Source organism: Musa acuminata, chromosome BXJ3-6, assembly GCF_036884655.1.
Source record: "Musa acuminata AAA Group cultivar baxijiao chromosome BXJ3-6, Cavendish_Baxijiao_AAA, whole genome shotgun sequence".
Classification (NCBI taxonomy): domain Eukaryota; kingdom Viridiplantae; phylum Streptophyta; class Magnoliopsida; order Zingiberales; family Musaceae; genus Musa; species Musa acuminata.
In genome coordinates, this window is record NC_088354.1 from 10,455,678 (window position 1) to 10,480,659 (window position 24,982).

The 24,982-nt window shown below is 38.1% G+C and overlaps 3 protein-coding genes across 6 annotated transcripts; 2 read left to right on the forward strand and 1 right to left on the reverse strand.

The window, feature by feature from the left end:
* Nucleotides 1-868: 868 nt before the first annotated feature.
* LOC103987774 (uncharacterized) lies at nucleotides 869-5,322 on the forward strand. 2 transcript variants are annotated; one of them, XM_009406172.3, is made up of 4 exons: nucleotides 869-999; nucleotides 1,566-2,082; nucleotides 3,534-3,719; nucleotides 4,830-5,322. In XM_009406172.3, exons 2-4 carry the CDS (start codon nucleotides 1,615-1,617, stop codon nucleotides 5,106-5,108), a joined length of 933 nt encoding a protein of 310 aa, XP_009404447.1. In that variant the 5' UTR covers nucleotides 869-999; nucleotides 1,566-1,614; the 3' UTR covers nucleotides 5,109-5,322. The 2 variants fall into 2 exon arrangements, with proteins under 2 accessions (XP_009404447.1, XP_009404448.1); XM_009406173.3 differs by having other exon boundaries at nucleotides 903-1,028.
* A 1,307-nt stretch (nucleotides 5,323-6,629) lies between these two features.
* LOC135639772 (chloroplast processing peptidase-like) lies at nucleotides 6,630-10,855 on the reverse strand. Of its 3 annotated transcripts, none has more exons than XM_065153668.1 (7): nucleotides 10,164-10,855; nucleotides 8,821-8,889; nucleotides 8,668-8,736; nucleotides 7,675-7,761; nucleotides 7,497-7,598; nucleotides 7,071-7,138; nucleotides 6,630-6,976 (listed from the first exon to the last, which is right to left on the reverse strand). In XM_065153668.1, exons 1-7 carry the CDS (start codon nucleotides 10,785-10,787, stop codon nucleotides 6,835-6,837), a joined length of 1,161 nt encoding a protein of 386 aa, XP_065009740.1. In that variant the 5' UTR covers nucleotides 10,788-10,855; the 3' UTR covers nucleotides 6,630-6,834. The 3 variants fall into 3 exon arrangements, 2 of the variants coding, with proteins under 2 accessions (XP_065009740.1, XP_065009741.1); XR_010497023.1 differs by having other exon boundaries at nucleotides 6,924-6,976; nucleotides 7,470-7,598; nucleotides 10,164-10,854; XM_065153669.1 differs by lacking the exon at nucleotides 7,497-7,598 and having other exon boundaries at nucleotides 10,164-10,854.
* A 9,773-nt stretch (nucleotides 10,856-20,628) lies between these two features.
* On the forward strand, nucleotides 20,629-24,486 carry LOC135639391 (uncharacterized). Its single transcript, XM_065153129.1, has 7 exons — nucleotides 20,629-20,894; nucleotides 21,892-22,002; nucleotides 22,092-22,190; nucleotides 22,339-22,449; nucleotides 22,545-22,848; nucleotides 23,195-23,334; nucleotides 23,666-24,486. Exons 1-7 carry the CDS (start codon nucleotides 20,757-20,759, stop codon nucleotides 24,200-24,202), a joined length of 1,440 nt encoding a protein of 479 aa, XP_065009201.1. The 5' UTR covers nucleotides 20,629-20,756; the 3' UTR covers nucleotides 24,203-24,486.
* The last annotated feature ends 496 nt before the right edge of the window (nucleotides 24,487-24,982 follow it).

The window sequence follows — 24,982 nt, forward strand, 5'->3', positions numbered from 1 at the left end:
AGAAGAAGCACCAACTCGTCGAGGGTAAGACCACACTTAGGTGACAAAGCTTCAACTCGATCCGACGTCGACCAATTTTGTTCAAGCCTTCGTATGGGTGACTTTACACACTTAAGATTGAACCAAACCATGTTGACACCTCAGCAACAAGATAAGATTCTCCGACAGTTACAAAAGAAAAATATCACTGATGATCATGTTGAGTACCCTAAAATATTCCTCCTACTGCCATTTCTTTCTCCACTTTTTGGATGAGTACCCTAAAATATTGCTGATGAACCAAACCAAGCCTCCGCATGAGTGACACAGTAGCTCACTTCCCCAATTCAATATGTGCTACAAGTGGCATTGAGGGACACTAATTGCGACACAGTAGCTCACCTCCCCAATTCAATATGTGGTGCAAGTGGTATGGATCATCAAGCTAACTCAATAAAGGTCGGTGAAGGTAATACATGAACTGTATAATGAATGCAATAGGCTGAGTGGGTGGCTTCACATAAATACAAGATTCCCATGAAAGATAGACACCTAATGTGAGCCATACTTACCCACATATCTCACTGCTTTACATGGATGCCTTCCCAAGAAACACCAACACTGCTTTGGTATGACATATAAATAATGTGATTAGAATAATGTGAAGAGAATATAAGTAAAAAGGAAATCGATTGCATAGATTTCCTGCCGACACTTCTCATTCCCAGCCTGCAGAATCTTGGCGGTCACCACTTTATTTTGATCCCCTATTTTGTTTCAAGCAGCCAACACTTAGTGCGCTGATATGTCGAGTTCTCAACGGAGGGAAAAGTGGGACCCGATCGAAGCTTCGCAATATCTCTAATTAGTTTGCTGTTTGGGTTATACAGGATATCTCTGAAGCGCCCGTGTCCTCTCTCTCTCTCGTCGGTTAATACTCTCTATGGTGGGAGAGGGAAGGAGGCGCCCTTCTGCGCTCGGCGTCGCTTTTCGCTCTTCGGAAGCGGCTGTGGTTCCCAAGTAAAGCTCGAAACTTTCTGCAAAATCATGTGGGTTAAGGATATCCAGATGAGGAAATTGAACTCGAATCCCGCTTTCCTGCTCTTTCTATCCTCGTTTCTTTGGGGTTTTCAGCGTGGAAGTTAGAGGTGTGATGGCTTTTTGTGGATCTTGATGTGAATGAAGAGTGCGGAAGAGATTAATTGATGGTTTGTGGATCTTAGTTCGGTTTATCTCGACGATAGTTTTCAGCGGTTTTGGCGCATTTGACGTGCTTAAGTCGAGACTCTAATTGCTGAAATTTTCTCGGAGTAATTTGTTATCGTTTAATAAGCAAGAATTTGCTTGAAATTAGTTCTTTCCAGATGACAATTTTGGTTCTGGAAAGAGAAGGAAGAACTGTCCCAAAGGTTTTTGTCTGTGTGATTAGATTTTACGCGCTCTCGCTTATTTGTCTTTGTTAAAGACTCTGCTTTCCTTCTCCGATTCGATTTCTGTCACCCATTTTTTCATTTAATTAACGGGTTTTGCTGAAAGTTCTAATCTTTGAAATATTGGGGGCTAATTCGATCCGATTTCTCTGCAAGAATTGCCGCGTCTCTGTGAATCTGCGAGAGTAGTTCGTACAAGTTAGAGATGATGCACAACAAGTCTGACTCAGATGTGACCAGCCTAGCCGCCTCGTCGCCTCCTCGATCCCCCAAGAGGGCGGTCTACTACGTGCAGAGCCCGTCGAGGGACTCGCACGATGGCGACAAGTCGTCGTCGATGCAGGCTACCCCGGTTTACAACAGCCCCATGGAGTCACCCTCCCACCCTTCATTCGGACGCCACTCCAGGACCTCCTCGGCCAGCCGGTTCTCGGGGCCTTTCCGGTCATCGTCGGGCCGGAAGGGAAACAGGAAGAGGGTGAATGACAAGGGTTGGCCTGAGTGCAATGTGATCCAGGAAGAAGGGTCTTATGATGATCTCGATGAGGACAGGGGGTTGTCTCGGCGTTGCCAGATCATTCTTGCTCTCCTCAGCTTTGTTCTGCTCTTCACGGTCTTCTCTCTTATCATATGGGGGGCGGCACGACCATACAAAGCAAAGGTTGTGGTGAAGGTATAGCTCGATTAACATTGGCTCTTCTTGGTTGAATTTACTTCTCCCAAGGGAATTCAACAAATATTTTGTTGATCAAAGTATCCGTAGCTTTAACTTTATTGATCACGGTGTACTATTGATAGGGAAAACATTGTCGGCTAATCATCATCCGTAAGTATAAAAATACATCCTTAACTACTATTAAATGTCATTTTGTCTTCTGTATCTTAGAGCAGACACAAGTTAATTTCCAGCTGCTGTTTATGGTGATTCTACGATCATCCTTAGTTCTTGGAAAGAGATGGATTAAGGTCATTTTTCTTGATTATACTATATTTTCATGTGTTTGTTCAAGTTTAGCAAGAGAATCAGTGAATATAGTTAAGACATTATGTGATTGATGGATGATTATAAGCATAGTTTTTGAGAAACCAATAATCTTTCCTAGGTCTCATATGGTTGCATTTTTTTATAAATACTGTCTGGGAGTTTGTTGTCTTTTCATACCAGTCATTGGTTGATCTCTGAGTTGAAAGCGGTCTGTAGATGCAACAGAGTGCTTGAGAATTTCATGGAAGATTAGGCAACAACAATATGCTTGAGACGGCTTGGTGCTTCGACTACTGGGTTCTGGTTGGACCAGTCATATTTATTGCTAAGCCAACTGAATTCTGGATTTCCTTAAGATCAGCATAATTTGGTAACCGTCTGTTCTGAGATTGCTTGTCTTAGTCTTAGTTACATGTGGTAGGTTATTCTTTGTTTCAGCTTCTTGTGGATGTTAGTTATGTCAGACGAGTCCACTCGGAATTCAGCTGAAGGTAATGGTTGCTATGTACGATAGAGTTTTGCACGGATGATACGGCAGGTATCACACAAGAAGTTTGCCTATATTGTAAAAGGTTTTGGCATGGGCTTCATCTTGTAATAGCCTATTTTGGACAGTATATTGGTATTGATTGCATCCAGATAAGAAATTGGAAATGTAAAGCTTTCTGCTGATGAAGGAAAGAATGTTATGGATGGGGATGGCTATCTCTTGTGGCTGAGTGGCTTCTCACTATGGCTGCAGGATGTACTCCACATTGTTGTAAGAGTTGGATATTTCATTGTAGTCTTTGCCTCTAGACATCAACCTTTGCTATCTGTTACAGAGACAAAGGTTCAGATGTTTCTATTGTAATTTGATTTTAACCTGTGAGATTGTTTCTTTCATATATATATTATATCAGCAAGGGAACTGTGTTCTTTGCTAATTCCCTTATATCCAAGAAACTTTTGCCCCTTTGTTTTCACGTATGACTTGTTTAAAGAACTATATTGGTCCTTCTGATGCATGTATATAAATGTCTTCTCATAGTAAATTTGAATAACAGTTTTTATCTATATGTAACCTTTGTTTGCAGTTATTCCTTTGAACTTTCTGCATGGTGAAATATTTCCTTTGACTACTTTGTTCTTGGTGGCAGAGCCTGGCAATGGATGACTTTTATGCCGGAGAAGGTTCGGATACTACTGGTGTGCCCACTAAGATGGTGACCGTGAATTGTTCGCTGAAGATAAGCATCTACAACCCTGCATCAATGTTTGGCATCCACGTTACATCAAGCTCTATTAATCTCATCTTTTCAGAAATTACAATTGCAACAGGCGAGGTAACTCTTCATTATTTTCTGTTGTTTTCCTATCAGTATGCTAAGCCATTCCCATTCAGTTTGCAAAGTGGAATACAATGATTCAAGATACAAAGTTTTAAAACTCATAATAATTAATATTTTCACAAAAGCAACTTATTTTCTTGTCGGCTGTAACATGTCCAAGATCAGCTTGGTAAAAGTCCATAAAATTATGCAATTACATATTACTTAGGAGCACTTGTAATACTTGTCTGACTTGGCTGGCTTTTGATCAGAATTCTCAGTTGTCTCGAAATCCACTAGAGACTTCCAGGCACAGTTCATATTTAATTAGTACTTGGAAATCCATGACAATAATTTAAAGTGTACTGAAACTAGAAAAATACACAGCTTCACAAGTTCTGTTAGGAACAATCATAAGACTGCTATTCTGGAACTTATGTTGTTTAAATAATTGAGGATCGACTTTGATATTGTGGATAAGTTGCTTCTTTTTCGATTTAAGTGATTGAAAGTTAAGTTGTGGAAACAAACTACTAAACTTGTAGGGATATCAAGCCTACCTACACCTGCATTGGTGGGAGTTTCTGAAACTGGGCCATCTTTTGAATGAAAGAATTCTGTCAAAACGACCTTAATCTTTTTTATATGTATTCATTCCATCATATTGATATCATAGTTGCTTTCTTTCCGTATCTAATAACATTTTATGTTGCATGAATAAACTTTTTTGGCTGCATGTATTAGCTTTGTGCTGACCATTCAGGTAAACTCAAAATTGTGAACCTGTCAATGGACAGAGATGGTTATGGCTTTTTCACATTCCTAAAGATGCATATACGCAGCTAATGATTGTGTAAAATGCCTTGATTTTTTGGGTTCACCTGTGTGGTCGCATTTATCAGTATCCTGCACTGGTTGCAAGTGGAAATTATCATTTTTTTAATTTTTCTTTTGAATTCACTGTGGGCTGATTGGTTTTCTGATGTACTGGTTACATGTTCTTGGTCTTCATAAGGAAAAATGGCCCTCCAAAACAAATACAAGTTACCTTTGCAGCTTTTTTTTTTTTTGTGTTTTCGCTTGCTTGGAGAAAATATTGAGTGATCTTTTAATGTGTGATTGCAGCTGAAGAAATATTACCAGCCTAGAAAGAGCCGTCGAACTCTTTCTCTCATCCTGCATGGCGAGAAGGTTCCTCTATATGGTGCCGGGGCAGGCTTGGCTCTGTCGAGTGCCGGCGGTGCAGTACCATTAACTCTGGACCTGGAGATCATCTCTCGGGGATATGTGATAGGAAAGCTGGTGAAAGTGAAGCACCGAAAGCACGTCTCATGCCCATTAGTTGTTGATTCTAGTAATACCAAACCTATAAGGTTCTCCCAGAATGCATGTTCCTATGAGTGACTTCTAGATTTAATGCTTGGCTATTTGGTTACATGTAATAGGGAACATAACGTGTTTCATTTCCATGTCAGTGAGTGTGATTTAGTTTGTGATAGAAGCAGTAGTGGTATTTGGTTAGAGTTTGCTAGAAATGTCTTGGTTTATGCTCATTGTAAGCCTATCCTTGTATCATTAAAACAACAAAATGGCAGGATTTTGGTGCAGCATCTTTCAACTCAAATGTCTATGATTGACTGACAGCAGTATGGCAAAGTGAGCTATTTGTGTTCTATGATTCATGCTTTTCATATTTGTTGTCTCATATATCGCGTCTGAAATCTCATCTCCTGATCTGAAAACCCCGTCAAGATTGCATCTTTCCTTCCAAACTCCCTTCAAATTTTCGTCTTGGCGATCGAGCTCGAGGAACACCGTAGCTCATCTCCCTCGTTCTTGCTTATGCAACTTTGATTGACGATGCGGATGACAATCTTGATGAGCTCCAAGGGCTTGGCCAATGACATTGAGGACGATGGTGTCGCTCATAGTAGGTCGTGTGGGCCTTTGCTGAGCAAAGATTATCGTCCTTAAACTAAGCAACAAGAACAACAAAATGATTTTCGTCTTGGTGATCGAGTTCGAGGAACATCGTAGCTCATCTCCCTTGTTCTTACTTATGCAACTCTAATTGATAATACGGATGACGATCTTGATAAGCTCCAAGGGCTTGGCCAATGACATTGAGGACGATGGTGTCGCTCATAGTAGGTCGTGTGGGCCTTTGCCGAGCAAAGATTATTGTCCTTAAACTAAGCAACGAGAACAACAAAATGATTTTCATCTTGGTGATCGAGCTCGAGGAACATCTTAGCTCATCTCCCTTGTTCTTACTTATGCAACTCTAATTGATAATGTGGATGACGATCTTGATAAGCTCCAAGGGCTTGGCTAATGACATTGAGGACGATGGTGTCGCTCATAGTAGGTCGTGTGGGCCTTTGCCGAGCAAAGATTATCGTCCTTAAACTAAGCAACGAGAACAACAAAATGATTTTCGCCTTGGTGATCGAGCTCGAGGAACATCATAGCTCATCTCCCTTGTTCTTACTTATGCAACTCTAATTGATAATGTGGATGACGATCTTGATAAGCTCCAAGGGCTTGGCCAATGACATTGAGGACGATGGTGTCGCTCATAGTAGGTCGTGTGGGCCTTTGCCGAGCAAAGAGTATCGTCCTTGAACTTAACAACGATACTATCGTCCTTGAACTTAACAACGATCGTCGTCGAGCTTATGTTCAGGTTTATTAGAATTGATTCATAGTTAATTATGACTCATCTTAAAAACAAATTGCTTATCAAATTCAAATCCAATTTATTTTCACAAAGGAGTAAATAATGGAGTCGAAACTTTAAAAGAACTATTATTTCTCTCTCATAATTGCATTCATGAAATAATGCTAACTCAAAGTCACCCCTGTTTTCCATACCGAGGAAGAAGACTTGTCTTCTTGGAGGAGTTCCTGAGACGGAGTTCCATATAAATGACCATAGTATCCTTTGCATGTACAACTACCAACATTATATGAATTGTGTAGTCTACAAGGAGGCAACAACAGTGGAAACCTACAGGAAAAATTGGTTTCTGTGCCTCACAGACACCACGTTTGGTGTGGGTTTACATAGAATGAGCACATAAGAATCTTGTAGAAATCATAATCCGACTGCAGCAGTTACATCTGCCTTCTACTTGGCATTTTGTGTCACTAAGCTGCTATTAGGCTTCACATTTTCACAACTCTCACTGGAAATTGTGCCCCCAACTCTCTTAGGTGGCCAGTACCGGAACACTGATCTGCCAATTATGTTCTTTGCGGGAAGCGGACCCCTGGAGAACAGATTAAATTATAAAGCAAGTGCCACTTGATTGATGCTTCCAAGAAATATACTAAAAGAGAGATTGTGATAGTGAAAAAGATTACCATATGTGAGAGTCGTAACTGTTGTTGCGATTATCGCCCATGACAAATACAGAGCTTTCAGGCACTTGCTGCAGTAGAACAACACAATGGCTGTTAAGAAACAATATGTAAATACTGAAGAAATCACAAAAAAGTGAAATAAAGCACCGTGGAGTAAGGCAGTTGGAAAAACAATTCCTAAGCAGAACATAATGCATAGAATGGGCAGAGTTCTTGATAGCAGCAAAAAAAATTGCAAGGAATCAGATGTATGGTTAGGGTCAATCGAGCAGAACCACTCGGTCGCTTGATGGAACTACAGGATGAATGATTCCTTGACCAGGTGAAATTACAGATTTTTATATGTAACCACACCAAAAGTATATCTCAAAGGTGAACGAGAACAGAATATAATCTTGCCCACTAAAGGTTGCCAATTTATGTTACAGCATGTCTGCTCTCTGAATTGCATTGGATGCTTGCCCAAGAAAGATTCCAGTATAATTTGTGAAGAAAGCATAAAGTCATGCTGTAGTCTTCTTTTGGGACCTATAAAAATAAAATTTACCACACATTTCTCACATATTGATTAGGAAGACATAAAAGCAATTGACAAAATCCTTACAACTGGGCTCATCTCATAAGATGGCGGCTCAAGAATAAAATCTTCATCTCTTACTGTGCCATTTACTACTAATTTGCCATCATGAACCTGCAAGGTAATGGGCAAAACCAATAATCATTTTTTTCTGGATACATGGAAAAGAAAACTTCCAATGAAAAGACATAACAAACTTCTTCCTGACTGAACATTTCAGACACCTGCTTGCTTAATGCAGTCTGCTTTGACCGGACCTAAAATATTATAATTCAACATGTTCACTAGGGGAAAAGTTTGATCAATATGTTCACTCGTTAAACATTAATACACCACCGGGTCAGTCAGCTAAATGGAGCTCCTATGACCAGTTTCCACTTTCAAAGACTTGTCATCTTTTCATCGAACCTGTTAAAAGCTATCAGAAATACCTAAAACTTTCATATTACTTTCTAATAGTTCTTTACTCTAGACAAACTTGTGAAACTTTGCTCGTTAAAGAACCAAATACAATAACATCCAGAAGCAATGGTGGAGCTAGGACTAAAATATATGGTGGATCTAAAAGAAACCAATAGTTTGTTGAATTACATAAAAAGAGACTAGATTAATGTATTAAAAAATTATAGGGGAATACAAACAACTGAATATATATCAAATGTTTTTTTAGCATGAAGACAAATATCTCCCAGGGCTAATGAGCACAGGTTAAGCTTAAAACATGACATACTGCAATGCCTGACACCATGTAAATTACAAATCGGCACAACTCATGACCATACACTGGGGAAGCAAGTATTCAGTTTGTAAACAAATAAATTGTGCACAAATATATCAGTTCTTACGAGATACAAGTTATTGTTTGTCAACAAGTTAAAAAACATAATAAGTGTACTTTCTAACTCGCACTGTCAAGGTATCTCCTATCCCAAAAGGAAAGTATCAGATAGCATTTAAGCACAACTATCACTGTACCAAAAATTTGTCCATTTAAATAAAAAGCATGATTAAGTTACTCACTTCTACAACATCACCCTCCTTGGCAACAACTCTTTTGATAAATACATCATCATCCGTATATCCCACTTCCTGTATAGAACATTTTATAGTACAGGAGGATGTACACAAAAACTTGCATATAATGATTGTCACAGTTAAAGGTACTCTACTTACCTGCAACACGGGTGGACTTTTGAAGATAACTATGTCATTTACACATGGTTTTCTGAAGTAATATGTCACCTAATAAAGGATAAAATACTAATTAGAAACAAACAATCTCAGATGCAGAGGAGACATCTTTAATGCGTAAGCATTCATAATGTTTAATTATTGAAAAAAAATCTAACAATGGATAAAATCACCTAAGCAACGATTTGGTTGAGTTGCACCAATGTAATTATTGATAAAGATGAGATCACAAAGAAGACCAAAATGACAGAACCCTAAAAATGCTGAAGCCATAATTCTAATGGGTTAAGCTATAATATTTTCTAGCCATAAGTTTATACTGGATTTTCAGTAAATGAGATAATTTCAGAACCTAACCAGTCTTCTACACAGCAGCCAAATCACATGTACATTACACGTGTTACAATGTGGCCTGACTTCAGGTCATCTCCCAGAAGCCCAGTGTACAGTCAAGGCCTATTCAGCCCTAGTTATCCTTCTAGACCTCTAAACTAGTTCAAATATGGATCGATTCAGCATGTTCAGCTTCCGACAGCTTGGTACAGCCTTTGGACACATTAATCCATAAGAATTCAGTACAGAAGAGTCCAATCCAGGATGGTATGAGTTTGCAATTTTCTCTCAGACGGAAGACAACTTCTCTGTGGTTTTATAGAAGGAAAGAAGACCTATTTACTTTTGGTAAAAGACTGGGAAGTTCAGTCCCTAGTTAGAATATAAGCTGAGAGATCCTTTCTAAAGACTCTCCAATAAAATAGGAGAGGAGAGGGGTAACCAAAACTTCTCACCAAATTCTACTAAGAATACGATAGACTTTTCTGTTATTTGTTATTCTCAAGCTGATTCTTGTCATTATTCTTGTTGTTAATTTAGTTGGTCGCACATGTCAAAATAATGTCCGTGATTTCCAGTTTGCACATGATATAGGCTAGGCAAGTTGATGGGCAAATGATCATCCGTAAGTGATCTTTTCCTATCAATCCAAGTTCATTTATTGCAAATGTCAAGAGCAATTTATATCAATATATGCTTTTGCAAGATCTAATACTTAAAAAACATTGCATTGAGGTCATCAATCTTTAACCCGAAGCCATCTTAGTTAGAACCTAACCCTAACTCGTACCCGTAGTTGGGTCAGCAATCATTTTTGCATATACCAACAGTATCAAGAACTCAAATCCAGCATTCTTCTCCAAATGTTAGCTACCAAACCCACAACCAAATCATTTTCCTCCTCAAGTATTTCACTACGAGATTGCCTTTTGAGAACTTCAACAGAACAGATAATCAAGATTGAATCTTTACCGTGGAGCCAAGAACAGTACCTTTTCGGCAACAATGCGATCTCCAACATTAAACGTGGGGTACATCGAAAGAGAAGGAATGAACCGCGGCTCGGCTACGAACGTCCGAAAGGCCAAGGAAATCGCCAGCGCCCCCAAGACAGTCTTGGCGTCCTCCTTGGTGATACTCACCCATTCCGGCAAAAGACCTTTCCTTTTCTCCTCCTCCTCCTCCTCATCCTTCTCGTCCTCCTCCTCCTCTCCTTCATCCCCACCCTCCCCGTTCCCGCTTCCACCGCCGCCATTCTTCCAGTTCAACAGCGGCGGGGCGTCAATCTCGTCGCTCCGGTCGTCCACTCCCCTGCCGCATCCGACCTGCCTCCGGTGCTCCCGCGGCCGGAAGAGCTGGAACCCCAAAAAATTGGAGCTCTTCGGCGGAGAAGAAGAGCGGGCACGGTTATAGGCGGCACTTTTGGAGGAGCAGATGGATTTGCAGTGGTTGGGGCTGGGGTTCTTGGAGGATAATTGGGAGGTGCAACGAGAAAAAGAGGAAGAGGATGGGAAATTGGTCGCTTCGGTGATAGCGTTCTTAGAGGAAGAAACGAGGTGACTGGTTTTAGGGTTAGGGTTTTGAGAGGTGGGAGCGAAGAACCGGAGAGATGACATCGTCCTTCTCGGCCACCTCCCTTCCCCGTTTCCCTCAGTGAAAGATTGGAATGATAAAGAGTTATTTTTAGTTATTATGATTATAATATATATATATATTTTTTTTTCTAATAAATTTTTTTCTTTTATTCAATAATGTTTCTTTTTTTTTAATTAATATTTATAATTAAAAAAATACTCAAACGGTCTCTCAAAAAGTTAGAATTATATATATATATATATATATATATATATATATATATATATATATATCAATAGTATAAAAATTAAATAAAAAATTGACTTACTATGATGTTTTGTTAAAAAAATAATAATTTATTTTAAAATAGTATATATGATATAAATAGACTCCTAAGCTCAACCAAACTAACTCTAAATTTAAAAATATAATATCGAATGATATATGAGATAACTAAAGAAATATAATATAATATCATTTATAGTATTTTTTAATAATGTATAGTATTTTTAGTACTCAATAAAAATACTATAAACGTTATTAAAAAATACTATAAATGAGTTAAATAAAATTCCTGTAATAATTTAAAACCAGTGAAAAAATTAATAAAAAATTTTGATGGGAAAATTTGATTGAATATATTTTAGATATTTTTTGAATTATGGACACGCTTAAAATAAAGCAAAGAGGCATTGTGAGGATTTTTTTATAGAAATATACAATTAATTTTTGTTGTCATTATCATTGGACTTAATATTTTTTGCGTAATAATTCATATATATCAAAGTAATAGAAAAATTATCTCAAATTAAGATTTCCATCACAAGAAAAAGAAACAAAAATTACATTCTCCAAGCAAATACCAAATTGAGCCAACTGTATGCCATCCATTTCTTGTTGCTGACCCGAAAGCATACTCATCTCCAACTCACGTATCACAGAGGCCTCACTCTTTCTTGCTGCGTGCGACCCGTACTCACCGGTGCTTGAGCTCTGCTCGCTGCCGCCGCTGTCGTCTTGGCTCGTCAAAGTGTTCGCCAGCCTTCTCGTCTCCGTCATGTACCCGTACTGCCCGCTCTGACCAGGTCGCCCCGCCTTCGCTAAGCTCGTCAACACTTACGCCTCCTTCCAATGCTCGAACAACCTGCTCAAGGTCAAGAAGCTTCTGATCACCATGATCATGGTGGACGAAGATGAAAGCTCGGTGGTCCTTGACTCATTCGAGGTGTCAGGCTTGCCGAGTGAGGGGTGCAAGCAGCAGCACCGGCGATCATACGCCCCATCTCCTTGTAATCGTGGTCATCCCCTACCTCTGGATCAACGAGAGCGTCGTGGTCTCCTGCGTCGAGTGCTCGAGACATCAGTGGCCGTGCCTGCAACAAGATCGATGATGCATGATGGAAGATAGTCAGATCTCGAGAGAACAGGACGCCTACTACCGATCACTTCCAGAATCACTACCCCGAAGGAGAAACGTCGTCCGTCACTTAAATGCTGTTAGATTATGTAATCCTATTTAATTAAGTAAGATATATTATATATATTGATCTCTATGGGCTAAGTGTGCATCATAGTACATCTGATAGCATCTTAGCAATTGAGATATTAAAGTTTTTCTCTTAATCTCTCTCTCCCCTAATCCTCTAATCCATCAATCAGATCCGAAGATGCAGCGTTTGTAGATTAGATAATGTTTATTCTTCTGAACAACAAGAAAGATACTCATCGTAATATTGTTAGATCCAATTTATTTTATTTCAATCTTAGCATAAAAGTTTTTTCGTATTACAGATAACATGATTACAGATTTTATGCTAACAATTGGTATCAGAGCTAAGTTCTTGAGATCAAATATATTAGATCTATTATTTTTGTTTACGATGCCTGAATGATTCGTCGGATATTATTAATCTGTTTTTTCTATATGATTTGCTCTATTACTAATTATGAGCAATGTAAAATTTTATGTTTGATCGATGAATTTACTGTTTACTATCATCGATGTTATTGAGACGATCATCTCTGTTGATCGTTGTCGATGAAGGGTCGTGTACCACCTCGTAGTCGCGCATCACGGTCGTGTGCAGACAGCGGTCCGCTTGTGAGCGGTGGCGGCACCACGAGCATCCCACACCGCGTGTGAACGCGGTGACCGCGAAAGGCGACGACTGCACCCCGTGTGAAGGTGACGGTCGCCCTCACGCATAATGGTGGCGCCCGCAAAAGGCGCATGCGGAAGGGCGGTGGTCACAGATGGCGGCAGCCACTACCCCCGTGGACAGTGGGTAGCGGTTGCGGTTGCACCAAGGCGACAACCAAGCGTGGGCAGGAATCGTCGCAACAGTCGCACGCTGGCAACAGTCGCGGCCAGCCGTGCATGTCGTTCGTAGGCAGGAAAGGCCGCAGTGTCGCAGTGGCCGTGCGCAAGCAACGTTGCCGCTTTCGATCCGAAGATGAAGCGCTTGTAGATCAGATAAGGTTTATTCTTCTTAACAACAAGAAAGGTATGCATCGTAATATTGTTAAATCAAATTTATTTAATTTTAATCTTGACATAAAAATTTTTTCCCAGATAGCATGATTACAGATTTTATGCTAACAAAAGCAACTCTCAATCTCGTTGGCCAATCCATCGTCTTGACTAACAGCCTCTGGTAATGCACCACCGGACCAGAGAGACGAGATGCCGGTGGTGCACGCGGCTGATGATGTCGACTTCCGCTTAGAACTCGCGCTCGCCCTACCGGCTCTCTTGTTTCAGTCGTTTGACGGTGACTTCTCGGCCATGTTCGAGCTTCCCTTTGTGTTATAAATTGTTCAAATTAAGAATTTCTTTTCAAAAGATTTATTTGAAAAGGTGTTTTCTTTTATTTTTTGGTAGTTATTTTTCAAAGGTTGTGTCTTTTGAGAAAATAGTTATAATTTTCAAAGGTTGTGTCTTTTGAGAAAATAGTTAATTTTCAAAGGTTGTGTCTTTTGAGAAAATATCTATAAATAGCTATTTGGGGGTAAATTACAGAGACAACTCTTTCATGCTCTTCTTCTTTACTCTCCAAGTGATTGAGTTAGACATTCTCTAATTCCTTTCTGAAGATTCTTTATTGTTTGCTCAATACAGATCTTCTAAAGGCTTGTCATATCCACTAAAACTATTTGCATCAAACCCAGAGCAATCTTATTGAGAAGAGGGTGCAAATATCGTTTTTAGGAAAGTGTTTATACACGTTTCAAGCCTAAATATCTTTCCTAAAGTATTCTTGATCTTGTGTTTGTTATTTGTTTCCATAGTGGGTTTTATCCTCTTCTTTGTCGTACCTCTTTTTTCTAACAATCTAAAAACGATATCTTGTGAGTTTATTCAAATTCACTATGGAGGCTACAAATACCATCAAATTATTGAATCAAGATTTTGTTCGTTTGGATCGTTTTGATGGAACGAATTTTACCCGTTGGCAAGACAAGATGAAGTTCATGTTGACTGCTTTGAAGATCTTCTATGTGCTTGATCCAAATCTTCAACCAATTCCTGATCCAACCGACGATGACACCGATGAAATCAAGGCTGAACAAAAGAAAAGAAATGAAGATGAAGTCATGTGTAGAGGACACATTCTCAATGCTCTTTCGGACCGGCTTTATGATCTTTATACGGTGGAACCATATGCAAAAGCAATTTGGAATGCTTTGAAATTCAAATATCATGCCGAGGAAGAAGGTACAAAGAAATTTTTAATTTCTAAATATTTTGATTACAAGTTTGTGGATGGCAAGCCAATCTTGGCACAAGTACATGAGTTGCAGGTCATTGTTAATCAATTGAAGGCTGAAAAAATTGAACTTCCTGAACCTTTTCAAGTAGGGGCTGTAATAGCCAAGTTGCCTTCATCTTGGAAAGGGTATAGGAAGAAGATTTTGCATGACTCCAAGGATATTACTTTGGATCAAATTCAAAAACATCTTCGAATCGAGGAGGAATCGAGGATAAGAGATAAGAGTGAGAACTCTTTTTGCAATATAAAAGCAAATGTTGTGAATCAACCTAAGAATTCCAACAAAAGCAAACAAAACAAGGAGAATCATTTTGGCCCCAAAAGGGATCAAAGAAAATTTAAGAAGCCACAGAGTGGAGGCTGTTTTGTTTGTGGAAAACCTGGTCATTTTGCTAGGGATTGCAGATTTAAAAAAGGCCAGAAACCAAAAGTCAACTCCGTTGAGGGAGATGATAATATAATCGCTACGGTGAGCGAAGTGAATGCCATATTTGGCAAGGTTTCTGGTTGGTGGTACGATACTTGTGCTACTGTCCATGTTTACTATGATAAGGGACTCTTCAAGACTTACAAAGAAGTCACAGAAGGGCAAGAGATTCAAATGGGAAATGAAGTTCGTTCTAAGGTGATTGGCAAGGGAAATGTGGAACTCACTTTCACTTCAGGTAAGAAAGTCACTCTTACTAATGTTCTTCATGTACCGGATATGAGTAGAAATTTAGTGAGTGGGAATCTCCTTAGCAAACCTGGAATTAAATCTGTTTTTGAATCCGGGAAGTTAATTCTATCCCGTAATGGAACTTTTGTTGGAAAAGGCTATTCCGCTGAGGGAATCGTCAAATTATCTATTGTTGACAATGATTCTAAAGTTAATAAAGATATTGCTTCTATTTATATTGTTGATTCTTATTCATTATGGCATGATAGATTAGCACATATTGGAATTAGCATGATTAGAAGAATGGTTAAGTGTGGCCTAATAAATTGTCATTTTGATGATCTTAATAAATGTGAAATTTGTGTTAAATCAAAGATGATGAAGAAACCCTTCAAAAGTGTTGAAAGATATACTAATTTGTTAGATTTAATACATTCTGATAGATGTGAATTAAATGGCATATTAACGAGAGGAGGTAATAGATATTTTATTACTTTTATAGATGATATGTCTAGATTCACATATGTGTACTTATTGAAACATAAAAATGATGCTTTTAATGCTTTTAAGGCATATAAAGCAGAAGTTGAAAATCAATTGGGGAAGAAAATTAAAGCTTTAAGAAGTGATAGAGGAGGAGAATACTTTCCTAATGAATTTAACTTGTTTTGTGAACAACATGACATAATTCATGAATGTTCAGCACCTAGAACACCTGAGCAAAATGGATTAGCAGAAAGAAAAAATAGAACTTATCTAGAGATGATTAATGCTATGTTGTTGCATGCTAAATTATCTTATAATTTGTGGGGAGAAGCTTTATTGGCTGCATGTCATATCTTAAATAGAATTCCCTCTAAAAAGAATAAGATCTCTCCATATGAGTTATGGCAAGGAAGACAACCTAACATTGGTTATTTTAAAGTGTGGGGGTGTCTTGCATATTATAAGAATAATGATCCTCAAAGGACAAAATTGGGACCTAGAGGAATCAAATGTGCATTTATAGGCTATGCCTCAAATAGCAAAGCATATAGACTTCTTAATTTAAAGTCTAATATCATAATAGAATCTCGAGACGTGGAGTTCTTTGAACATTTATTGACTTCTAGTAATAATGTTCATCCTCCAACTAGTGAAGAGTCACTAGTGAAGAAATCTCAAAAGATTGGTGAGCAATCAAGTTCACAAGAGGTTGGAGAGCAATCTTACGAATTAAGGAGAAGTACTCGTGTACGAAAAGCAAAAACATTAAAATCGGATGAGATTGATTCTCAAAGTATTTCTTTTTACTTTGTAGAAGGAACTAATGAGAGAGTATTAAAAACAATTCCTCTTGTTTTACAAGTGGAAGATGATCCTAAAACATTTAAAGAAGCTATGGCTTCTCGTGATGCTACTTTTTGGAAAGATGCTATTAATGATGAGATGGATTCTATTATGTCAAATCATACTTGGGAACTTGTCGATTTACCTTTTGCCTCAAAACCTATTAGTTGTAGATGGATATTTTGTAGGAAGTATCATACAAATGGTACTCTCCAAACGTTCAAAGCAAGGTTAGTTGCTAAAAGATTTCGACAAAAGGAAGGAATAGATTATTTTGACACATATGCTCCTATGGCTAGGATCACATCTATTAGAATTATTTTTGCTTTAGCATCAATTTTTGATCTTTATGTTCATCAAATGGATGTCAAAACGACATTTCTAAATGGAGACCTCGATGAGGAGGTTTATATGGAACAACCCGAAGGTTTTGTTCTACCGGGAAATGAACATAAAGTGTGTAAACTTATTAAATCATTGTATGGTTTAAAGCAGGCTCCAAAACAATGGCATGAGAAATTTGATGCAATAATTCTTTCTAATGGATTTGTTCATAATATTACAGATAAATGTGTTTATCTCAAAACTTGTGATGACTATATGGTGATAGTTTGCCTTTATGTTGATAATATGCTAATAGTGAGCAACAACATAAAAGGTATTGTAGAAATAAAGAGGTTTCTATCTTCAACATTTAAGATGAAAGATCTTGGGCAAGTTGATACTATACTAGGTATCAAGGTAAAAAGAAATAGTGGGGGATATGTTTTGAGTCAAACTCATTACATAGAGAAAGTATTGGAGAAATTCAGTCACTTAAAAATCAAAGAAGTAAATACCCCATTTGACCCAAGTATCAAATTAGTCAAGAATGTTGAAAGAACAGTGGCTCAATTAGAATATTCAAGTGCTATAGGAAGTCTTATGTATGCAACGCAGTGCACAAGACCTGATATAGCATTTGCAGTTAGTAAATTGAGTAGATTTACTAGCAATCCAAATGTAGAGCATTGGAAGGCTATTGAAAGAGTTCTTGGGTACCTTAAACGAACCAAAGATTATGGCCTACAATACTCAAAATTTCCTGCTATTTTAGAAGGATATACTGACGCAAGTTGGATATCGAGTTTTGGAGATAACAAATCCACTACTGGTTGGGTGTTCACCTTGGGAGGTGGTGCTGTTTCTTGGAAGAGCAAGAAACAAACGTGTATAACTCACTCAACTATGGAATCAGAATTTGTTGCTCTAGCAGATGCAGGAAAGGAGGCTGAATGGTTGAGGGACTTTCTATTAGAAATTACATTGACTTCTAAGAGTGTGAATTCAATTTCTATACTTTGTGATAGTCAAGCCACTTTAGCTCGTGCATATAGTGAAATATATAATGGAAAGTCAAGACATATAAGTCTTAGACATGATTATGTGAGGAAATTAATCAAGAGTGGGATTATTTCACTCACATTTGTGAAAACAAGTGAGAATTTGGCTGATCCATTCACCAAACCTCTTACAAGAGAAGTTGTAAGATCAACATCAAAATGGATGGGGCTAAAACTCCTTGAATAAAAGATCCACCAATGATAGCAACCCTACTCAACATTATGAAATGAGTAATGAAGAGTTCAAAGGGTAAGAACAAGTCATTGATATGTGGAGTGGTTTAGCACTTTGAAATATTTTATGAGTCCCATCTAAAGATGTTAAAGTGATGGTTGTCACCGAATGAGGGTTGAGTTAATTATACTCTTAATGAAGTTCAGTCAAGTTAGGACAAGTATCTCAAAGAGTGACAAAGATACTATAAGAACTTCACATATATGAACTTAGAAGTAGTGCCGCTTCGATTGAGAGTTGGAGTTTCTCTCGTAAAAGTTCATGAACTTGGATGAGCCCAAGGCCATATTAGGGCTAAGCGAGATTTTATGAGGAATACAAGAATGTTGTATTTATGTGTGTGGTATCACTGGTGTTGTCATGAGGAATAACAAATTCAAAGCTTTTATGCTATTTGGGATTTCGACTTCACTTTGTGATGCTTACACTAAGGTAATATTCAAATCGAAAGATATATTACTTTATTCATAAATACTATTTAATCACTTGGAGAAAATTTTAAATTTGAACAAGTGGAGGATTGTTATAAATTGTTCAAATTAAGAATTTCTTTTCAAAAGATTTATTTGAAAAGGTGTTTTCTTTTATTTTTTGGTAGTTATTTTTCAAAGGTCGTGTCTTTTGAGAAAATAGTTATAATTTTCAAAGGTTGTGTCTTTTGAGAAAATAGTTAATTTTTAAAGGTTGTGTCTTTTGAGAAAATATCTATAAAAAGCTATTTGGGGGTAAATTACAGAGACAACTCTTTCATGCTTTTCTTCTTTACTCTCCAAGTGATTGAGTTAGACATTCTCTAATTCCTTTCTGAAGATTCTTTATTGTTTGCTCAATACAGATCTTCTAAAGGCTTGTCATATCCACTAAAACTATTTGCATCAAACCCAGAGCAATCTTATTGAGAAGAGGGTGCAAATATCGTTTTTAGGAAAGTGTTTATACACGTTTCAAGTCTAAATATATTTCCTAAAGTATTCTTGATCTTGTGTTTGTTATTTGTTTCCATAATGGGTTTTATCCTCTTCTTTGTCGTACCTCTTTTTTTCAACACTTTGTACACCGATCCGAACACACCCATACCGATCCGAACACACCCTCTCCGAGGAAATTAGCGTGGGAGAACCAGTCTGTTGCACCCGCCAGTTCTTCGTATGTGAAGCCAATCCGATGCAGACCACCGTGGGTGGTGGCTGGTTGCGGAGCTAATGGATGTTTCAGCTCCCATCAGCTGCTCGACAGCGGTGTCGGATCAGAAGGGTAGGAAGGTGTTCGATCCGGCTTTGGTGTTTTCTTGTATGAAGTATATTGTAAATATCATTGTACACTATGATCTTGAGAGGGTCGCTCATGTAAGTAAAGTGGTGAGAACAATATGATGTAATAATATATATTGTTATATATATAAATGATGAGGGATGATGACAGCTGACAAAATGAACTTACATCATCAACGAAAACTAAAATTGAAGTCATTAGAAAAATAGAAGAAAAGTTACACGTAAGACAAAAAAAAAAAAACCAAATACCAAAACTTTCACAAATAATTGAATGCTAATTAAACTATTGAATCTAATATATAAAAAAAGGTGACATATAGTCTATATATATATATATATATATATATATGTATATGAATCTATTGGCTTATTTTTTTTATACTTCCTAATAAAACATAACATAAAAAAAAGATTTAATTTGAATAAAACCGAACGAAGTAAAAAACTAAAATACTTTTTTTTTAAATTTAAATTATATTTTTTTTATTTTAAAATTATTTTAAATAAAAAATAACGATTTCAATCAAAATCAAAATGATCGATTGTGACCTAAGTCTAAGTGATATACTTGAACTCAAAATCGATGGTTTTAGTTTTGTGATTCTAATTTCATCATTTTAAAATTTTTATATTTTTTAAAATTATAAATAATAAAAAAATATCCCTAAAGACAAATCATTTATATGTTATTGAGAGGGGCAAAGTGGTAATTTTTCTTAGTCCAACTCGTTTGATTGATTGATTTATTTATTTTTAATTATGAAACCAGTGATTTGGATCGAAATTATTAGTTTTAATTAAAAAATCAAAAATCGGTAAAACCATCGAACCAATTTGGTTGCGATTCCAACGCGGTTGAAACGGTAAGGCAAAAGGGAGACTCCATGAGCTTATAATTCCGTGAATTGGTTAATAATAATAATATTAATGTCTAAAATTCCTTGATTGCTTTCGTGGTTCGTCGAATTTTCTGAGGTCTGAGCCAATTGGAGCCCATTAAACCCGGCCGAAATCCGATCCAACTCTGGGCCGATGGGTTGGCTAATAATAATATTCGTGTCTAAAATTCCGTGATTATTTATTTTCGTGAGACGGTATCGATTTCTCAAATATAGAAAAATTAAAACTTTGCATTATGGGATTGATTGATGCAATTACAAATCAATATATTACTTTTCATTTACGACAGCTGGAAAAAAAATAGTGCACGCTCATCTCCAGTTGTTTTGGTGGGTTCCAACAAGTGGAGGGCAGAGAAAGCAGTCCCCCCTTTCTCCCTTCCTCTCTACTCCTTTTCTTTCTCCGTGTGTGTCAGAGAGAGGGAGGGAGAGAGGAAGAGAGATAGAGAGAGAGAGAGAGAGGATGCCGGGGAGCCACGATCAGCGGTCGAGATCTGCCAAGGCGGTTACCATCCACGGCTGCGCCCAGTCCGGGGACCTCATCGGCGTACAGAAGCGGCTCCAGGAGAACCCGTCGCTCCTCAATGCGAGGAACGCCGTCGTACGCCCCCTTCTTCTCCTTCTCGTCCTTGGTCGCCCTTTGTCTCGATGGATTCGTTGTTAGTCGTCGACCGTGTCGCGCTCCTCATTGTTCTTGCTGCTTATTGCTATCTGTTTTTGATCGAATAAAATTAGTTACATGGAAACTTCTATTGCCGATTTGTTGGTTCGCTTCGACGCTTTCATAAGCTTCTGCTGTGTCTAAATTTTTTGTTGTCTTTTTCCACACTTTTGTTAAAATTCTTGTCTTTTTTTTCATTTAATCTTTTTGTTCAAGCAATTTGGTGCTTGAATGATTTCTTTGAACTTTTTTTTTGCCGAGGCATCAAAAGTGGTTGCTTTCGTTTATTCTTCAATCATTTTCAAGATCAATATATGCATCTGATATATCTGTCCTCTTTTTAAGCTGCTAAAACATATATCATACATCTCAATTCGGTAGGAGTTAACGGTTCAAAATTTTAGTTTCATATGTACAACTTTTTCTTATCTTGCTAAATTCTTGAGAGAAATAAAATAGAAAATTGTTATTCTAACTTCTTGATCCGTGACCTGTTTTTATCTTGGGGAAATTTGGTTTTGACGTTCAAATTCAAGGGATCTTTCTAAATTTGCTTTTTGTGAATTTGTTTATGGTTTGGAATTTGGGTTTTGTGGATGTTCTTCTTAATAATCTTCATCAGTTGGTAGAGAATGTTTTTGGGGCAGAATTCTTATAAGTTAGTGTTATTCTAAAATCTCGGATGATTAGCACATTGTCTTATTTTCGATGTTGGTTTGGCAAAATGGTGACTATAAGCCTTTGGATCTTTTCAGAACCTCACCTTATGCATTACTTAAAGCATCAATGTACTTAATGTTGCCATTTGATAGTCAGGTTACTCTTGTGGTTAGGCGTGCTTAGTTTAGATCTTGCCAATTGTTGATCACATTGTCTACCACAAGTGCTACTTATTCTTGCAACACTTATGTTCATCGAGGTTTCTGATTATTTGTAGATGGCACAAACACCACTTCATGTGGCAGCTGGATATAACAATACTAGTATCGTCAAGTACCTGCTTGAGTGGAAAGGTCCAGAGAAAGTTGAGCTGGAGGCAAGGAACATGGTAGGCTGAGAGAAATAATTTCTTCTTATCAGTGTAAGCATTACCAAACTATTTGTTCGTTAACGCCCATCGGTGCATACTGATTGCAGTATGGTGAAACACCATTGCACATGGCAGCGAAAAATGGTTGCAGTGAATCAGCAAGGATGCTTCTCAGACACGGTGCTTCTCTTGAGGCAAAAGCCAATGCAAGTTCTTTAACAGCATTATTCATTTTTCTCCCAAGTCATGGATTACAGATCTATAATTTTGGCTGCCTTGCCATATGTTTCTGGTTTACTATCCTTGTGCACTGACATTCCCTTACCTTTATTTTTTTTGTTATGTCAATTTCAGAATGGAATGACTCCATTACATTTGGCTGTTTGGCATGCACTGCGAGCAGAAGATAGCATTACAGTGAGCACATTGCTAGAATATAATGCTGATTGTAGTGTCAAAGATAATGTAAGCTTTCATTATTTAGCATTGTCGGATTATCTTGAAATATCTTGAAAGAGCATGTGGATAGCAGACATCTAACTGTACTCTTTGTATGATAGGAGGGAATGACCCCTTTAAATCATCTCTCAGATGGTGCTTCTAGCGAGAAACTTCGAGGACTCCTTGGTCGGCATATGGAGGAGCAAAGAAAGCGAAAAGCAATTGAGTCATGCAGCGAGGCAAAAGCAAAAATGACTGAGTTTGAAGCAGCTATCTCAAATATTGTGGGATTGCAGGAGCTCAAAATGCAATTGCGTAGATGGGCTAGGGGTATGCTCTTTGATGAGAAGCGCCGGGCATTGGGATTAAATATAGCACCAAGAAGGCCTCCACATATGGCGTTCCTTGGTAATCCTGGAACAGGTACTTGCTACCAGACATAATACTATGATAGGCTCTGGTCCGTAAGTTGCAAAATATGTGATACAACTTTCCATTTTGGCAAGAAGTTGGATATGCTGCTCTGGCATCTGATCGAGTTGATCTCTTTTAACAATCTGACTTTTATGTGTAATTTTGATGTGAATTAAACTTGAAAGGGCCAACTCCATAATATTAAGAAAAAATAATCCTAAATCTCTTTTCTCTGAAACATAATACATTTTTCGGGGAAAATGTATATGCATTTGAATGTGTTGATCACTTAAACTACAAATTATTATCTTTGATTATCGCAAAGATTTCTTATAATGCTTCTGATATCTGACAGGCAAAACGATGGTCGCCCGGATTCTTGGGAAACTCCTCCACATGGTGGGCATTTTATCTACTGACAAAGTAACAGAAGTGCAAAGGACCGACCTAGTTGGTGAATTTGTGGGGCACACAGGACCAAAGACTAGGCGCAAGGTATATATACTTTTATTTTGCAATAGATATTAGCTTCAGAGTTATTTACCTGACATCACAAAATGGCCTGTTAATTTCTCTATCTGTAGTTCTCGATGCACAAAAAGATCTTTAAGTTGCTTCTCTTTCTTTCTATCGACCCTCTATTGCACCATGAACCATTTATGTTGCCCATCACAATTTTCTTCTAGTAGTGTGTTTTGTTTAAATGTAAGATGTATTCACATAGATTTGGTCAAAATGTGATTTTCTTACACTAATTTGGGGGCTGTGCTGTGTTAAAGTTGTTGGATCAAACATCCTAATGTTACATTAAACTATTTTTTCCCAGATAAATGAAGCAGAGGGAGGAATACTTTTCGTCGACGAAGCCTACAGATTGATTCCAATGCAAAAAGCAGATGACAAGGACTATGGCTTAGAGGCACTCGAAGAAATAATGTCCGTGATGGACAGTGGAAAGGTGGTGGTGATATTTGCCGGGTATTCTGAGCCAATGAAACGTGTGATCCAATCGAACGAAGGGTTCTGTCGGAGGGTAACCAAGTTCTTCTACTTCGACGACTTCAACACCACCGAACTTGCTCAGATTCTTCATATCAAAATGGACCACCAAGATCAGAATAGTTTACTGTATGGGTTCAAGCTCCACCCATCTTGTAGCGTCGAAGCCGTTGCAGAGTTGATCGACAGAGAGACGACGGATAAACAAAGGAGGGAGATGAATGGGGGTTTAATTGGTCCATTGCTTGCAAATGCTCGTGAAAACTTAGATCTTCGTCTTGATTTTGATTGCACCGACACTGATGGTTTAGTGACAATAACATTGGAGGATCTGAAAGCAGGCCTGGAACTACTTTCACCATGATATTTCTCTGCTTAGCTTACAGCTTCACTTCTTGTAGTCAGCTCAGCTCCAACAAATAGCAGATTGTCACACTGCAACAGTAGTAGGTATGATTCGTTGCTGCTGATGTATTCTTTCCAATGCAATGAGTAGTAAATCTCAGGTTGTATGGGATAAATGATTAATTGTTTGCTTCTTATTTGATGGTGTAATACGTAAAAGCAAGTTTGCTTCTGTTCTATAAACCGTTTGTCATTTGTTCTTTAGCCATTAACATGAGAAATCATGAATAGTTTCCGTTCTAATCTATTGGAGGGGTCACATGGAGACGTCTGTCGAACAGCACACAGTTGGTGAGGCACATGGAAGAGATATATTGTGTTAGATCTGCTAATGAGACTGACAAATGGTATCTTTATGTGGATCCACATGCGGTTTAAATGGATGACATGAACGGGTTACGATCCGCTTCTTATCGGGTAAAGCGGCGTTCCGCATCCGATCGATGTTGCCGTATCTTCGATGGGGTCATCCGATGCGGTCCCGATGGAACAAGACAGGAACATAGGTCGACCGAAACAAGCGCAAGCCAAATCAAACAGAGATTTGGGCAATTAGAAATCGGACGGTGGTACGAGCAAGATCAAAGCTTTCAGATCGATGGGGCTGTGCGTTTGGTGGTCCTTGAGCGCATGATTTCGCATTTTGGGACGGTCGATTTCTGGTCTGAAGACGACGAGAGAGTTCTTTTTCTTTGCCCTCGCACGGGAGGTGTCCTCGATTACGCATTATTCTTATTTG

Bases quoted from the DNA above. Each gene is read 5' to 3' on its own strand.
- LOC103987774 (XM_009406172.3), top strand. From the start codon at position 1,615: ATGATGCACAACAAGTCTGACTCAGATGTGACCAGCCTAGCCGCCTCG. The intron at 2,083-3,533 runs GTATAGCTCGAT...TCTTGGTGGCAG, and splicing joins AAGCAAAGGTTGTGGTGAAG to AGCCTGGCAATGGATGACTT. The intron at 3,720-4,829 runs GTAACTCTTCAT...GTGTGATTGCAG, and splicing joins TTACAATTGCAACAGGCGAG to CTGAAGAAATATTACCAGCC.
- LOC135639772 (XM_065153668.1), bottom strand. From the start codon at position 10,787: ATGTCATCTCTCCGGTTCTTCGCTCCCACCTCTCAAAACCCTAACCCT. The intron at 8,737-8,820 runs GTAAGTAGAGTA...TGTTCTATACAG, and splicing joins AAAGTCCACCCGTGTTGCAG to GAAGTGGGATATACGGATGA. The intron at 7,762-8,667 runs GTGAGTAACTTA...ATTACCTTGCAG, and splicing joins AGGAGGGTGATGTTGTAGAA to GTTCATGATGGCAAATTAGT.
- LOC135639391 (XM_065153129.1), top strand. From the start codon at position 20,757: ATGCCGGGGAGCCACGATCAGCGGTCGAGATCTGCCAAGGCGGTTACC. The intron at 22,450-22,544 runs GTAAGCTTTCAT...TTTGTATGATAG, and splicing joins ATTGTAGTGTCAAAGATAAT to GAGGGAATGACCCCTTTAAA. The intron at 23,335-23,665 runs GTATATATACTT...ATTTTTTCCCAG, and splicing joins GACCAAAGACTAGGCGCAAG to ATAAATGAAGCAGAGGGAGG.